At 37.8% G+C, this 14,300-nt stretch overlaps 1 protein-coding gene across 3 annotated transcripts in view; it reads right to left on the bottom strand.

Moving 5' to 3' along the window:
* Positions 1–14,300, bottom strand: part of LOC147030804 (solute carrier family 12 member 2-like) — a 94,914-nt gene that overhangs the window by 5,077 nt on the left and 75,537 nt on the right. The window contains exons 18-26 of one of the 3 annotated variants that reach the window (XM_085875237.1): positions 14,223–14,300; positions 13,972–14,054; positions 13,653–13,748; positions 13,233–13,352; positions 12,935–13,057; positions 7,394–7,505; positions 1,254–1,340; positions 710–845; positions 384–451 (exon numbers count right to left, since the gene is read on the bottom strand). The exon at positions 14,223–14,300 is cut by the window's right edge and continues 29 nt beyond it. In XM_085875237.1, coding sequence (XP_085731363.1) covers positions 384–451; positions 710–845; positions 1,254–1,340; positions 7,394–7,505; positions 12,935–13,057; positions 13,233–13,352; positions 13,653–13,748; positions 13,972–14,054; positions 14,223–14,300 — 903 coding nt within the window. Of the gene's footprint in view, positions 1–383; positions 452–709; positions 846–1,253; positions 1,341–7,356; positions 7,506–12,934; positions 13,058–13,232; positions 13,353–13,652; positions 13,749–13,971; positions 14,055–14,222 lie in introns of those variants that run through there. The other 2 variants (XM_085875238.1, XR_015056513.1) reach the window with 2 other exon arrangements.

The following is a 14,300-nucleotide window of genomic DNA, read 5'->3' as shown; positions in this document are numbered from 1 at the left end:
CATGCATCTGTCAGTCATCAATTACAAACTTTTTTCTTAATTTTGTGTAATGGCAGTTTGAATATGGCTAATTAAACAAACAAACAAAAAATTCAATCAAAACCAAATTAAAAACAATGACATTGCAATTAAATCTACACATCAAACAAGACCGTTTATATGTACGACTGCCATGTTATTAAAATTATCAGACCAAGAAACGGATGACATTCAACTTAAGTTCAAATTAATTTCACCAAAGTTTATCAAAATTATTCCATTGAACTTATCACACATCTTTATATTGCAATTAGATACAGAGACAAGTTTCCAGATTTCATTTTAACATTCCAAGACCACCCATTACGAAAGGTAGTATAGATAGAAAAAGCAGAAAAACGTACATGACGATGAGTTTGGCATCTCCTGAGTATTTGTGTAAAAGCTCATTAAGGCGGATTTGTCGGTTGGTCTGTCGGACACACAAGCGTTATTCCAGCAAATGTCCCAAAACAGCAAAAGGAATAGTTCTTCCTCAAAATTTAAAATCTCCCCAATGACATGACTCGACCATGGCAAAATGATCTCTGACCAGACTTACGAGTGAAACCGCACAATGAAAACACCAAACCGGTTTTTGATATTAAAAATAAGAGTTATTGTTTCAAAAAACTACAAAGTGCAGACAAAAAGGAATGAAACAGCAAGTCATCCATCCTGCCACCATCACCTTATCCCTGCTCCTTTCCATCTCATCATCAGTAATCTTCCAAGGACATTCCTTCTTCAGGACATCTGCCACCTCTTCTCCAATGTCATCTTCATGTATACGGAATGGCTCGATCATCTCCTCAAATATACGCACACTGCAACACCGCACGCAGCAAGTCATGGGTCCACATAGTTTTCCCCAATCCTAATGTTAGGGTGGAGCCATGATGGCATGGGGCTGGGAATGTGATGATGGTACTGCTGTGACGTGCTGTTCAAATTCAAGGAGGCGAGTTGGGAAAACGCCCCACTGGCCTGGTTAAAAGTGGGATTTCCCTTGGAAGTTGGGATTTATGTGGGAGAAGGTAGTGCTTAAGCCATACCAATTATATTAATTATATTTAAGAGTTGGGTGGGGGGGGCTGTGCTTACTCTGCGTAGTGTGGTCTCTATGGTAACTTACAGTGAGCACACAAATATTACCAATGAAATGGCAGCATCATTTAAGATCTCCACACCTAACACCCCCAATCACAAGCTCAACAAGTCGCCAATGTTCTCACCTCTCCTTGTCTGGCTTTTTGTTCATTTCACCAAGCACCTCAATATCTGAGAAATCGATGCGAAACTTGTTGAGAAGGGTTGCCATCCTTTGGGAGGAAAATAAAAAAAAATGAGCAAAAATATACAAAGCAAAGTTTGGTCAATCTGCTAAAAAAGTAAAAAATAAAAATAGAAACAATTGGAGAAGCTGTAGTAATTTCAGAGACAAGCATAAAAGCTGAAGGTTGCTACCCTAAGTCAGTAGACATCCGATATTGTGTGTGTATGTGTATAAATAAAATAAATATACATGTATAAATAAATATAAATATCCAAAAAATTAAAATAAATATATAAATATAAATCAATGTATATAAATAAATATATACACATATATATAAATTAATATAAAAATAAATAGATATAAATAAAGATGCAAAAATAAATATATATATATATATATATATATATATATATATATATAATCTTTCAAACCACTGATTCACTCACGGACTGATATTAAAGATCGGGACCTTCTGGGTGAAAAAGAAAGCTGAAATTTTGCGTGCCAATGGGCATCGAAGCCAGCACACAGGGGCAAAAATAAATAAATAAATAAAATACATTCATAAATCAAAATAAATAAATATATTTAAAAAAAAATCACAATCAGACAACATCCATAAATGAATATAAAAATAAATTAAAACTAAATAAATAAATGAAAAATCAAATGCAAGTGAGCGACCCAACACAATGGGGAACATGGTTCGTATGCTTACACAATGTGCAAGCACACCCCACTTGTATTTACATCTACAAACTAATATATATACATACATAAATAAATAAATATACACATACATATATATATATATATACATATATATATATATATATATATATATATATATATATATATATACATACATATATATATATATATATATATATATATATATATATATATATATATATATATACATACATACATACATACATATACATACATATACAGTGCCTTCTGAAAACATTCACACCCCTTGACTTTTGTCACATTTCGCTGCGTTACAGCCTGAATTTTATAATGGATTAAATTTAAAAAAATTGTCACCGAGCTACACAAAATACACCATAATGAAAAAGTGTAAACATGTTTTCATAAATCTTTCCAAAGTAACCAAAATGAAAATGTGAAATGTCTTGAGGCAATAAGTATTCAACCCTTTTGATCATCCTTAAGATGTCCACCACTTCTTCAGAGTCCACCTGTGGCCAATTCAATTAATTGAACATAATTTAGAAAGAAACACCTTTCTATACAAGTTCCCACAGTTGACATAACAGTACATGCCAGAACAGAAACTCTATCATGAAGGCCAAAGAACTGTCCATAGAACTCTGAGATAGAATTGTGAGGAGGCATAGATCTGGGGAACGATATAAAACAATTTCTAGTGTGTTGGAAGTTCTAAGAGCACAGTAAGCTCCAGTTTTAGGATATGGAGGGGGGAATGAAACTACCCAGACTCTTCCTAGAACTGGGACGAGACCAACAACCCGATGACCACGATGACACAACTACAGAGTTCCTTGGATGAAATGGAAGAACCTGCCAGAATGCCAACAATCTTTGCAGCACTTCACAAATCTTGGCTTTATGGGGGAGTGGCCAGAAGGAAGCAACTCCTGAGAAAACGGACATGACAGCATGCCTGAAGTTTGCAAAAGGCATATGAAAGACTGAGCACAAGGCAAAATATTCTGTGGTCTGATAAGATGAAAATTGAACTCTTTGGCCTGAATGCAAAGCACCACGTCTGGCAGAAACAGAGCACATCACCCATCTAACACCATCACCACAATGAAGCATGGTGGTGAAAGCATCAAGCTATGGGGATTATTTTCAGTGGCAGGGACTGGGAGACTTTTAAGAATAGAGCAAACAATGAAGGGAGCCAAATACAGGCAAATTCTTGAGAACTTGCTTCAGAATGAAAAAGAAAGACTGTGGCGAAGATATAATGTTCCAACAGGACAATGACCCGAAGCATACAGCCAAAGAAACACCGGAATGACTTCAGAACAAGAACAGGAAAGTCCTTGAGTAAACCAGCCAAAGCCCAGGCTTTAATCCCATTAAGAATCTGTAGAAAGACCTGAAGATTGCTGTTCACCGACGCTCCCCATCCAACTTGACCAAGCTTGAGCAAATGTGCAAGTAAGAATGGGAGAGAATCCCCAAATCTAGATGTGTAAAGCTGACACAGACACACCCAAGAAGATGCGAAGCTGTAATCACTGCTAAAGGCACTTCTACAAAGTAGTGACTCAGGAGGTTGAATACTTATTGACACAAGACGCTTCAGGTTTTCATTGAAAATAAATTTGTAAACATTTCTGAAAACATGTTTTCATAACAAAATGCGACAAAAGTTGAAGGATGTCAATACTTTCTGAAGCCACTCCATATAGAGAGCCGACAAAGTCTACACTCTCAAAATTTTCACCTTTTGTGCCTTATTGCCTGGAATTAAACTGCATTAAATCGGACTTTTTACACCTTTATTTACACATCGCAAAACACAACTTCAAAGTGAAAAATAAATTCCACAAATTTCATAAAATTAAAATATCTTGGTTGGATAAGAGTCCACCCCCATATAATAGCAATTGTAAATTAGCTCAGGTGTAACCAATCATCTTTAAAATCACACAAGTTAATTGACCTCCACCTGTGTTAAATTGTAGTGATTCTGATTATTTCAGAATAAAATCAGCTGTTCCTGCAAGTTTCCTCTGCTGGGTACTGCATTTCACAGCAAAGACTCAACCATGAGGACCAAAGTGGCTTTCAAATGATATCTGGGATAAAGTTTTGGAAAGGGACAGATCAGAGGATGGGTATAAAAGTGTTTCAAAGTCTTTGAATATCCCTGTGAACAGTCAACACAATCATTAAGAAATGGAAGGTGTATGGTATCACCAAAACCCTGCCTAAATCAGGCTGTCCCTCCAAACTGGATGACCAAGCAAGGAGCAGACTGATCAGAAGACACCAAGAAGACAATGACAACTTTGAAAGAGCTACATGTCTTTATGGCAAACACTTGTCACTGTGTGCATGTGAGAACAATATCCCAAGCACTCCAAAAGTCTGGCCTGTATGGAAGGGCGGCAAGAAGGAAGTCATGACTCAAAAAAGCCCATCTTGAGTCCCGTTTGAAGTATGCAAAAAAAAATAAAAAACTCCAAAGATTCTGAAGCAAGGTAGCAAAATGTTTTGTGGTCTGACGAAAACAAAATTAAACTTTTTGGCCGAAAAGCGAAACGTTACGTGTGGTGCAAACCCAAAACAGCACATCACCCAAAGAACACCATCACGACTGTGAAGTATGGTGGTGGCAGCATCATGTTACGGGGATGTTTTTCATCAGCAGGGACTGGGGCACGAGTCAGGATAGAAGGGAAAATGGATGGAGCCAAATACAGAAAAACCCAAGAGGAAAACCTGCTGCCCTCTGCAAGGAAGTTGAAATTGTGAAGAAATTCACCTTTCAGCATGACGACAACCCGAAGCACAGTCAAAGCTCCAATGGAGTGGCTCAGTCAGAGACCCTACCCAATTCTGATTGAAAATCTGTGGCATGACTTGAAGGTTGTTGTGCATCAATGCCCCACATGCAACTTGACAGCTTGAACTGCACAGAAGAATGGGCAAATATTTCCCACAGTGTGCAAAGTTGGTGGATACCTATCCCAACAGATTCACAGCTGTAATTGCGATCAAAGTTACTTCCACCAAGTATTAACTCAGGGAGTGAATACTTATCCAACCAAGATATTCGAGCTTTGTTTTTAACTAATTTTCTGAAATTTGTAGAATTTGTTTTTCACTTCCAAGTTGTGGGTTACGATGTGAAAGTAAAAGGTGGAAGAAAAAAAAGAAGAGTATGATTCAATGCAATACAATTCCAGGCTACAAGGCAACAAAAGGTGAAAATTTTGAAAGGGGGTGCAGACTTTCTATAAGCACTTAACACAATATATATATATATATATATATATATATATATATATATATATATATATATATATATATATATATATATATATATATGTGTCAATAATACACCCGAACGGGTTTTACGGTCAGCTCGGATAGAAAACTTGATCAAACCGAGTGTAAATCAACTTTAGCGACGACGGAAAGTGAAAACAGAATTCAAATTGAATTTAAATTAAACGCATGAGGCCGCTCAAAGCAAAAATCTCCATATTCTAGGAATCATTCGCAACATCATTATAAATACAATTTTCAAACCCACGTTTATGGCCGTGAAATAAATACATTGTGCATTTAATAGCTGTATCCAAGACAGAGCTGGACCCCAACAAAAAAGGACCCTCGGGCCACCAAGAAGCTCAATCACTCGCTGCCTGCATGTCTGCGCGGCGTCACGTGACCAGCCAGCTCGCCGTCGGATGAAATGCCCGAACAAAATCTTAAAACGTCCGTTTTTCACCGGAATTATTTCAGTTACTTGTAGAGCACATCCCCAAACCATCTAAAATAAAAACATTCATCTCAGACACTACGAATAAGCAGTCCCTCAGAAGGACAGGTTACGAGGTGAAGCAGTGAACGGAAAGCATGTGGTGTCCCTTCCAGAGTCGCACGGTTATTTATTGAATTCAATATATTTTCCTCATGAAAAGTGTGTTTGAGTGGATTTGCATGCAAGTTATCTTCATTAAACGTGTAGTGACACCAGAAGGACCCAAAAGTGAAAACTGAAATCAACTAGAACTTAAGACAGCCTCGTTATATGGCTGGAAAAGGATGGAAGCTACCCCTCGCTGCAATGCATGCCACATAGACCGAGGATATCAACATTAAATTTTCACAAAACTTGATGCAAACGAGTGATAATCAACCTCAGCGACTATGAAAAGTGAAAACAGAATTTAAATTGAACTTAAAATAACCGCGCAAAGCCGTGTTGAAGTCAGCAGACCTCGTGTTGCCCAATAAACAGGGCCAGCCGACAGAGGTAATGAGAAACTAGTTGGTCGAATTAAATCTTAATTCCGATGAAACCCATTATGAATTATAGCCGTCCGATGCTTCCTTATCGGCCCTTCGACCAACCTTGACCCCGAGGCGAAAAAGGGCTCAGACGATCAATAGAGAGCAACTAGTTTTATCATCGTGTCAACTTAGAACTCAATCGGCCGAGATGTCTAGGAGAGAGAAAAATAAAAAATGTTGACAAACAGACGGATTTGAGGACATTGAACGGTTATATTAGGTCAGCGAGCTGACCTAAAACAATATATATATATATATATATATACATATATATATATATATATATATACATATACATAAACATATACATATATACATATACATATATACACACACATACATATACATCGAAACATGTGGAGTGTGACGAGCACTACCCCGATTCCAATTGGACAAGGTCCTACAGAAACCACCCAGACGATTGTTCCTGCATTCGCAGGAACAATCATCTCGGTGGCAGACAGAGGTTGCTCTGTGTGGATTATGCGGTTTTACCGTGAGACAATCTACGGCGATGCTCACCATAACAACCAGGAGATGCATCTGATGTGTGTGTGTGTGTGTATATACATACATATACATACATATATATATATATATATATATATATATATACATATATATATATATATATATATATATATATATATATATATATATATATACATATACATATACATATATACACATGTTCACATGTATCCATATATCCAGAAATAAAACAGAGATGGTGAAATTAATATCTCCACAAGTCAGATAAAGTACGTTACACAGAGTGACTCCAAAGCAGAAAGGTATTCTGAATTATCCAAGAAAAACATAAAAAATTGCTAATAAATAATCTTGAAATGTGGGGAGAGGGATGGGTGGAATGGGGGGGGGGGGCTTGAGAAAATTTGTTGTGCATTGTGCAGAGGGAACAAATAGGCCATTTCTAAATGCTACAAACAGCAATTACTTTGATGGAGCAAAAGCCAGATTTGTGCAAAATCACCATGTCATCAAAATATAAAAATCACGGCGGGACGGACCGAGAAGACCACGGGTGCCTGGATGGCGTTTCCATACATGCGCTTGTCATGGTCCATGCGGTTGATCTTGCCTCCGATGAAGATGCGAATGCGACAATTCTGCCATTTCTTTTTGGTGGTGAGGATGTAAGGTATGAGCAGTGTCAGGCCTAGTGTTGGACACACCACACTTCGGTTAGATATGTCTCCTTGCATAAAATATAAATTTATATGTTGACGATTTTAAACGAAATAAAGTATTGGTTGGACATCAATGTAATAGTTGAATCAACCTGGTCGGAGTCAGAGTTTTGTGCTGAAAGTGTATTGTAAAGTGGCCAAAAAAATAGCGAATTTCTTTGTGCTTATATATGATGTAAATTAAGACAAAATATCAAAACCGACGAACAGTGTAGCTTGTTATTTGCATCAAGATTTTATTCCATATTATGGCTCTCTTACTGTAGTTTGATCATTATTTCTATAGTTTGTTCGTCGTTTGTTAATTTTTGCTGGAACTTGCTGAAAAATCGCCATAATAATAACAATAATAATAGTAAAGCGATAAAAATAGAGAATGGTAAGAGTTCGATTCCTGACACCTTGATATAGTACAAGGCCTTGTTGGGCCTTTTTTCCTATCACTTAATTGATTTAATTTAACCTATAAACATTAGACTACAGACGATTTTGACGTTTAGAAATGTAACACATCAACGACATGTCGAGAGGTTAAATGTTGAATTAACCAGAGTTGGTGTCAAAGCCACCCAATGCTCACCTGTTGATACATTTATCGTTTTTAAAAGACGTCTAATAATTAATATTTTTTATAAAGCATTGCAGTGGAGTATAATTTCAAAGCAACATATGTATTTGTATATTGTAATCAGTAACAAGAGCACAAGTGAGCACAATATACGCCCGAACAAGAAGGTATATACAGAATTGTGCTATTACATGGAAAACAGCATCCTGGTTGTCATGGCAACCACTTTAGATGACGAGCGTATGTCACGACACATGTCTCCAGTCTGTACCTATGTACCAAATATGAAACGTGAAAGTTGAAAACTTTGGGAGTTAGAGTGCGGACAGGAACGGATGGAAAACAGCATCCTGGTTGCCATGGCAACCACTTCAGATGACGAACGTATGTCGAGACACACCGTCTACACAGTCTGTACCTTTGTACCAAATATGAAACATGAAAGTTGAAAACTTTGGGAGTTAGAGTGCGGACAGGAACGGACGGACAGACAGACGGACAGACGACCGGTATCAATAATACGCCCCAATATATATATATATATATATATATACATATATATATATATACATATACATATATATACATATATATATATACATATATATATATACATATATATACATATACATATATATACATATACATATATATATATATATATATATATATATATATATATATATATATACATATATATATATATATATATATATATATATATATATATATATATATATATATATATATATACATATATATATATATATATATATATATATATATATATATATATATATATATATATATATATATATATATATATATATATATATATATATATATATATATATATATATATATATATATATATATATATATATGTATATATATGTATATATATATATATATATATAAATATATATATATATATATATATATATGTATATATGTATACACATACATACACATACACATACATATACATATATACATATATACATATATACATATATACATATATATATATATACATATACATATATACATATATACATATATACATATATACATATATACATATATACATATATATATATATATATATACATATACATACACACACACATACATGGTCTTGGTTAAAAACACATCAACCACACAACACCCCTTGACAAGACCCCCACCAACAGCACTCCGTACACAATCACCCATCAATGCTCAAACTACCTAAAAGTCCTGTCTTTAACTCTCCTCTTCTTTACTCTCAAGCTAAGGCCCCTGGTCCCATCACTGTCTATTCTGTTGAATAATTAATTCATCTGCACTCATTTTATCTCTACCTTTCATTATCGTAAACATCTCCATCATATCTCCTCGTAACCACCTCCTTTCTAGTGAATAAAGCCCTGACTCCTTCAGCCACTCCTCATAGTTGAGTCTAGCTAGGCCCGTAATCAATCTCGTAGCCCTGCGCTGAACCCTCTCCATGGCATCCATGCCCTTCCTGAGTTGTGGTGACCAAAACTGTACACAATATTCTGGATGTGGCCCTCACTAAATTTCTGTACAATGTTAACACCACCTCTTGATATATAAATGATCCTCCTCCGAATAAAACCTAAAACTCGATTTGCTTTACCTATAGCTTCCTGGCATTGTGCTGCCTGCTTACCTCCCGTATCCATTACCATCCCCAGATTCTTCTCCTGTGTGACACACTCCAAAATTACCCATTGCATCCTGTAATCCCTATTTTCATTGTTCTTTCCCATTCCCAACACCTTGCACTTGCTCAGGTTAAATTTCATCTGCCAATCTTTTGTCCAATCTATGCAAGTATCAATACTTTATGCCTGGTGTTGGCTTGATGGTTCGGGTGGTGGGCTTGAGATCCTCGGATCCCGAGTTCAAATCCCCCTTGGCTGTTTAATTAATACCAGGTGGGGTTGACTCAGCCTGTCATCCTTCTGAGGTCGGCAAAATGAGTGCCAGCTTGCTGGTATCGTGTGTTGGAGTGGCGACCTGTCCAGGATTCTGTCCAGTAGCCAAGGAGACTGCTTTGGCAGCACCAACACTCTGCACAGAGTATGGTCCCAATGGATGGATGGATGGATGGATGGATGAATCAATACTTTCCTGAATCTGATCACCATCCCCTCTGTTTATCCACCTTACCTCCAAGCTTTGTGTCATCTGCAAATTTGGAAAGCTTATTCTTTACCACATTATCCAAATCGTTGAAGTAAATAATGAAGAGTAATGATCCGAGTACTAATCCCTGAGGTACCCCGCTACTTGCATCCAAACAAGACATCCTCCCACTCACAGCAACTCTTTGCTTCCCACCACTAAGCCAGTTTGCAATCAAATTAGCTACCTGACCTCTGATGTGCTACCTGACTCCACACGTCCTCACTTTGGCTAATGACCTCCGATGTGGCACCTTATCAAATGCCTTCTAAGAGTCGAGATATACCATGTCCACTACCTTTCCATCATCCACCCAATCAGACACTGCTTCACAGAAATCTAAAAGATATGTTAAACAGGAGCTACCTTTGGTAAACCCATGCTGACTACCTTTAGTTTGTATTTGTTTCAATGGTTCCTCATCTGGTCCTTAATTAATTTCTCTAATACCTTCCCGACAACTGAAGTCAAACCAACAGGTTTATAGTTTCCCAATTCTTCTATGGACCCTTTCTTAAATAATGGTGTTACATTTGCTACTCTCCAATCCTCCAGTACATGTCCTGACTCCAATGAGCAATTGAAAATATCCATTAATATTTCGCTTACCTGCTCAGCACCTCCCTCAATACTCTCGGTTGTATATTATCTGGACCCAGAGCCTTATCTTCTCTTGGATTACCTAGCTGTTCCTTTACCTCCTCCACTCTAACCTGGATCTTCTGTAAAAGCCCTTCCTCACCTCCTCGATCGATACTCTCAGCTATTAGCTATTCTCCTGACTGTTCTCGTGTAAAAGTTGAAGAAAAATACCTGTTCAATAAGCATTCGTATGTCGCAATAAGCAATAAGCATGTCGCATCTGCCAGCATTCCTTGATGGACGTAAAAGATCTAATGGCATCCTTCAAGATGAGCTTGCGGCTGTGCCGCTGAAGCAATTCCCTCTGCTGGTTATTGCAAGAATTTATTTCTTCGTGGCAGCCATGGTGCTGGCGATAGCTTGTGATCTTTAACATCCACCAACTTATGCTGGCAGAAGGGTTACCCAATTTAACGTCAATTCGAGGGATGGCACACACATTGATGCCTTGCCCTGCCTGCTGTCATCAGACACCAGGGTGGTGGTTTGTTGCGAGGTCAGGATTTAAACCCAGGCCAGAAAGCTTAGAGGTGAGTGTGCGTACCTCTACGCCATCTTGTCAGCCCAGTTGGATAGTGAATTTTGTGCAACATGGTCTACCCTCAACAGGTTCGGAGGTGATAACAGTGCTGTTCAAGACATTTTGGCCAAAACCAAAGTGGCGACCAAATAGTCGTGCATGCTGTGGAACAGTGGTGTGTCAAATACCTTATGGAGAACATCAGAGCAGCTGAAATTCACAGGAGACAGTCTCCACAAATTAGTGATGGCTTTTTCCACAGTTGAGCATTTATAAATGGCAAATGCAAAAATGCCCGTGAAGTGGTGAGCAAACTTGAGCATTTTCACAACATACAACTGTCATTCGAGCAAACTCAGACGTTTTTCAACAACACATCTAACAACCGACAGAGGAATATATATATATATATATATATATATATATATATATATATATATATATATATATATATATATATATATATATATATATGTTTATATATATATATATATATATATTTGCAGGATAGTTGGCTGTAATTGTTGGAAGTGTGGAAACAATCAATCAGTCATAATCTCACGTTTGATCAAAAGGCAACTTGTGTTGTCATTGCAACAGAGATACTGCAATTCAACCAGAGGAAGTGAGATAATTTATTGAAGACTGTTGCATGTAATGAAACCTGGGTTCATCATCTCACACCAAAGCCAAATCAAGTGAGGCGAGCAGTACACAGAAAACAGTCAGATCGTCTGTGTACTGCTCGTAATAATTATCTTACGATTTTACCACAATAAAATTCCGGCTCATGCTGGAAATGTGACCATGCCTCATTCGCAGAGATGGGTTGGGAAGTTCTAAATCATCCCCAATGCAGTCCAGACTGGTTACCCATTTTGACCACACAAAGGATATCTGGATGGCATCAAGTCTACAAAGGAAGAAGACATAAAAGAACATCTTGAAATGGCTATGTACCCATTTCAAATGTTTTGGTGCAGGGGGCATCAAAGTTGCTACCACATCAATGGGACAAATGTGTACGTGTATCAAGGGAATCCCTGGAGAAATAGGTGAAATTTCTTCGACTACCCTGTACCCTCTTTGATTGCCAAGAATAAAACATCCACGTCAACTTTTATTTGCCATTGTACTCAAGACGGAATATCTGTTAAAGGGGTAACAAATGCAATTATAAAATGTCTGCCAATCACACTTTATACCTAATCTATGCAGGATGAATAACCAGCATCATAAATATGGAAAGGTTGCAGTAACGAGTCAAGTGGGGCACAAGATGACACACCAGAAAGTGAGCCGATATTGGGGCGAGTCCCGAGTAGATTTCCCAGATACTTATTTCATTGTTCAACAGTACGAAATTAACAACATGAAGTTCACGCATGCTTAGGGGTCTACCAAATGGATATCCAAAACAGAAGAGCAGCTAAAGCTACGTCAGTTACAATAATGTGATAACCAACAGGACATACCGCCATCATCAAAAAGCCACCAGACGTCAACCGTGCCTGAGCTCTGCTTGTGTCGATACTGCTGGCTTTCATGGAAAAGTTTCTGCTCATGCTCGCTCAGTTGCACTCTGGCAGACAGTGGGCCTAAGGAATGAGAAAGGCAGCAAGAGAGCGCAGTCAAGAGTTAATGTTCACAGGCCAATGGCCGAGGCCAATTATAGGAAGTACAAAACACAAAGGTCTCTTTCATGGTTGGGAAAGGTTGTTGTGGCAGCACCAGTAAGGTGAAGTACCAGCCAGACCACCCTGTGCTAGTCACTTTTTGGAGGATGTGAAGCAGAACGCATGCAAAGCAGCAACGGTTGTGTCTTGCTCCTTTTCCTCGATGATGCCGCTGTAACATCGAAGGATCGAGAAATGTTGGATGGTTCGTATGGGACTGAAATGAGCAATCGTGCAGCAGTCACGGCAATTGGGGTTTTGGCAAAAAGGGGAGGGGTGGCCGCAAAGGGTGTGGGTGATGGAGAAAAGAGGACAGAATGGGAGCAAAATGAAAAGATAAACAAAAGCATGCAGCAAAAAAATGCTCAACCAAGGCGATTAAATAAACTTCAACAACAATAACAAAAACATAAAAATAAATAAATAAACCTTGCATAGAAGCACAATGTTGGGATACAAGTTGCTGTTAAAGAGAGAGAGGTTGTAAAGGAGAGTCAAGAAGAAAGTCTCCTCTCACCAATCTGGACCTGCCCAGCTTCAGTCATGACAGGCCCAACGGACCCACCTGGGCTTTGTTTCAATGTCTCGGGAGGTTCGGGAACTGCAAGCTCTTCTGAAAGATGAGAGAAGTTAAAGTAGATTCAAAAACAGCAATTGGACAAATTGCAATTCATACATAATATATTTTTTCTTTGCAGGAATGCAGTGTCATTAACCTTTCAGTCTGTGAGTCCTAAATACAACCTCCCCCTCCCCCATCCGACCACCCCAACCAAACAAGCAGCTCTAAAAATCGAGAGATCACATCTACAACAGGATAGACTTTCCCTGCATACCTTGTGCATTCAGGATGTTAGATATGTCAAGGCCGTCTCTCATGCGGAACACAGCAACGCTGTACTGAAAGTCAAACGCATCACTGAAAAGTGGAAATAAGAGAGGGTAAATACATGGATCACAACAATCAATTCAAGAGATTTTTTTTAAAACAGCAACAATTAAAAAAAAATTTTCATTAAACTTGCATTGCAAGTTTGGCGATGACGATTATCAAAAACACCAATACAATTTACCACGAGGGCCTTACTGTATAATGTTGATGTAATCTTCAAATTCCTGTGCGTCAACAGTCCTCCAATTGCGTTTGAATCCCAGTACAATAGTG

The sequence above is a fragment of the Eptatretus burgeri genome, chromosome 3 (assembly GCF_056783735.1).
Source record: "Eptatretus burgeri isolate ZD-2024b chromosome 3, Ebu_testis_v1, whole genome shotgun sequence".
NCBI lineage: Eukaryota > Metazoa > Chordata > Myxini > Myxiniformes > Myxinidae > Eptatretus > Eptatretus burgeri.
This window is presented reverse-complemented; position numbering and strand designations above follow the sequence as displayed.